We start from the raw sequence: 3,472 nt of genomic DNA, 5'->3' as shown, positions 1-3,472 counted from the left end.
CAGGCTGTGCCGCTTGGGCGGCGGGGGGCTGTGGTTCTGGAACCTCACCGTCTTCACTTGCTGCAACGAGATGGGGACCCGAGTCAGGGCAACCTGCAGAATATTCTGTCTTGACGAACTTTCCCTCTGGCTGCCAGAAAGGGAAAGAAATTTCCTTTCCAGATGGCTCAGCCCGAGCCGGGGGGGTATGGGAGAGGCTGTGCAGAGCAGCCTGACACACGGACCCACAGCAGGTCTGGCCTTTGCTCGTGCACTCCCAGACACCCGGGGGCCTTGGGGAGGGGGATTCTTGCCTGAGTTAAGACTTCAGAAAGGTCTCAAGACTTGACTGTGACTGAACACTGGTTTACATGGAAGGATTTCCTGCAACATCTTGCTTTTCTAAAGGCCTTGACCTGAACAGCAGAGTCAGCACCGCAAATACTTGATTTGGGGCTGCAGGTACCAATCCCAGTGCTCGCCAGCAGAGGAAACCCCGGGGAGGGTGGAGCCCTGGAGGGGTTCGACCCTGGTCAGTCCTGAGCTGACACCAAATACCCATCCAGGAGGCCTGGGGTCCCTCTGCTCCGCGGTGACCCCCGGCCCTACCTTCTCGGCGCCGCTGCGGGAGGTGTCCGGCTTCACCAGGATGGAGGGCGGGGCTGAGGCGGGGGGCTTGGGGGCCGCCTCGCTCCTGGACGGGGGGTCCTTGGTGGTACAGCTGGAGCGGCCGCGCTGCGGGGGGACGCGGGAGGGAGCCGGCAGCGTGCGGGGGGAGCCCTGCCTGCCCCGGCCTCTGCAGGGACCCGTCTGCGGGCAAGAACAGTTGGCAGGAGGTAAGTCAGCAGGGATCCTAAACGCTCCTCTCAAAGCGAAGAGGCAGCAGCGAGCAGTGACTCCACACATCTCCCTGGTTAATTCCTGCCGCTGTTTTTTGGCGGGGTGTCCTTTCTCACCTTCAGGCTATTCATGATTTTATGCGTCTCAGATATTTCCAACCTGAATAATTTTTCTCCTGAGACAGAAGTTATTTCATTCTCTTGGCCATCCTCCTGGATACTGCTCCTGATTTTACTGTTTGCTTTTTGAATTGCCAGAAATACATGAAGTGCTCAGGGTCTGAGTTCACCATAAACAGCTGAGATTTATTCATTTATTCTGGGTTCCTCTCTTAGTAATTCCTAATAATATACTAAACTGAGCTCCCACAGAGCTGTCTGTGACAGCTGCAGAACCTCCCTCCAGACTGGCCAAAGCTGGTTTGGGCCCCCCAAAGCTGGTTTGGGCCCCCCAAAGCTGGTTTGGGTCCCCCAAAAGCTGGTTTGGACCCCCCAAAAGCTGGTTTGGATCCCCCAAAGCTGGTTTAGGCCCCCCAAAGCTGGTTTGGGCCCCCCAAAGCACTTACTCTTCCTGGTGCTGCCCCGTCCGCGCCGCAGCGCTGTCTGAGCCCCGGCCCCGCTCCGGCCCGGCGGGGGCACCGGCGGGGGCAGCAGCACAGGCTTCAGGGCTCTGCTTTGCCTCGGGCCGTTCTCTGAGATGCTCCCCTGGGAGGAGAGCGAGGAGGTTGACAGAGTCCAGGAGGCGTAGAGGGAAGGCATCTTTGGGTCGGAGAGAATAGATTTCCTGTTTGGAGTGGACAAGAAAAGAAGCTGAGACTAGACTTGTGCACTAGATGTGTAAGAAATTATTACCAAATAGGGAATAATGGGAAATCCTCCAAATAGCTGGAGTGGTGAGAAGCACCTGTAGGCACAGGGGCTGGGTGGGTCCATACAGACCAGGCAGAGGTTGGTGCTCCTGTCACCTGGCTCAAGCCTTCCCTCTGCCCTTTGGGTGCACAGGAGCTACCTTGGATTGTCCTCCTCCCCTGCCTTCCCCAGAGAGGTCATCTTCATGCTCTCACCTGGGGCTACTGAATTGCCAAAACCCCTTGGCAACCCTTCCCACCAGCACACTGGCCACATGGCTCCAAATCCCTTGAGAGAGTGGGACACCATGATGTCCCTTTGCTAATTCCTCTGATTCTTCCTTTACCATTTTGATGGGTAGAGGAATGATTTATGGTTTAATAACTGAACAGTGATTCATCAAGTAACTCAGGCACCAATTTACTATGTAGAAATTGTCTAGGGAGGATAGAACAGCAGCTCCAAATGCTTTATGAGGCTCTGTAGGGTGCCTGGGCTGTGCTCTGCATGACTTGTTGGCTCTGTTTATGGGCAAGGTGGAGCCCTGGGGCTGCTGGAGGCTGAATGGGCCAGAAATGAGCTGGGAAGACTGAGACTCATCAGCAGTACTGCTGAATATGGGGAGGGTGCAGGGGGCAACACTGGCAGTAAAGCAGCACTGGGACCTTTGGCAGGAACCCAGTGAGCTGGCAGGATAGAGTGTGAGCAAGGACAGAGAATCGAGGGGGGAGAAAACAAATGGCATCAGGAGGATCTGGGAGTGTGGCAGGTGAGTTTTAGATGTGTTGCTGGGAGACTTCAGGGAAGCAGGGCTGAGATGCCCTAACAGTCTGTCAGTGCAGCCCTGGTAGCCCTGTATGGAAGTGATCCCCCTGCTGCTAAAGCTGCCCCTCTGTCCATCCCTGCTCCCCTCTGCCCATCCCTGCTCCCCTCTGCCCATCCCTGCTCCCCTCTGTCCATCCCTGCTCCCCTCTGCCCATCCCTGCTCCCCTCTGTCCATCCCTGCTCCCCTCTTCTCATCCCTGCTCCCCTCTGTCCATCCCTGCTCCCCTCTGCCCATCCCTGCTCCCCTCTGCACATCCCTGCTCCCCTCTGTCCATCCCTGCTCCCCTCTGCCCATCCCTGCTCCCCTCTGCCCATCCCTGCTCCCCTCTGCCCATCCCTGCTCCCCTCTGCCCATCCCTGCTCCCCTCTGTCCATCCCTGCTCCCCTCTGCCCATCCCTGCTCCCCTCTGTCCATCCCTGCTCCCCTCTGTCCATCCCTGCTCCCCTCTGTCCATCCCTGCTCCCCTCTGCCCATCCCTGCTCCCCTCTGTCCATCCCTGCTCCTGCAGGACCAGCACAAAGGGCTTCCAGACATGGAAACCCTGCTCCAAGGCCTTCTGACTTTCCCCACTTCCTGTTTGGAGAAGTGGAGCACTATTTTCCTAAGCTGTTATTAATTTATCTACCTAATCTGAGCATATCTCAGGGGAACTAAGGGCACAGGCATTTTTTTGTAAATTTTAATTCTGTGTATTTTAATTATGGCTCTTTCTAATGCATGTTTGTTTAGTTAAATCAATGGTGTCCAGTGATTAAATGCCTGCTCTGAAGACAGTATTTTGACTCTAAAAGAGCCTTCAGCTTTTGGTTTCTTTTCTGGCAGGAAAAAAAAAAAAAAGGCCGAAGTCATCCAAGAGGAACAAAGGCAAAGTCCGAGCTCAGGCGCTGCTGCTGCCCCGGCTCCCGGGGTGACTCGTCCAAACGAGCCGGTCGTGGCACCCGCCGGGCTCTGCCAAAGCTCCTGGCCTGAATTAAGCAGG

General features: G+C 56.1%; 1 protein-coding gene across 1 annotated transcript in view; it reads right to left on the bottom strand.

Moving 5' to 3' along the window:
- SH3RF2 (SH3 domain containing ring finger 2) overlaps nucleotides 1-3,472 on the bottom strand; it is a 44,111-nt gene that overhangs the window by 5,426 nt on the left and 35,213 nt on the right. The window contains exons 6-9 of the mRNA XM_010001247.1: nucleotides 1,385-1,602; nucleotides 746-789; nucleotides 589-714; nucleotides 5-60 (exon numbers count right to left, since the gene is read on the bottom strand). Of these exons, the coding sequence (XP_009999549.1) occupies nucleotides 5-60; nucleotides 589-714; nucleotides 746-789; nucleotides 1,385-1,602 (444 nt within the window). The remainder of the gene's footprint in view (nucleotides 1-4; nucleotides 61-588; nucleotides 715-745; nucleotides 790-1,384; nucleotides 1,603-3,472) is intronic.

Source organism: Chaetura pelagica, unplaced genomic scaffold (assembly GCF_000747805.2).
Source record: "Chaetura pelagica isolate M959 unplaced genomic scaffold, ChaPel_1.0 scaffold177, whole genome shotgun sequence".
Classification (NCBI taxonomy): domain Eukaryota; kingdom Metazoa; phylum Chordata; class Aves; order Apodiformes; family Apodidae; genus Chaetura; species Chaetura pelagica.
The sequence above is the reverse complement of the archived record's forward strand: the minus strand, read 5'-3'. Positions and strand labels throughout refer to the sequence as shown.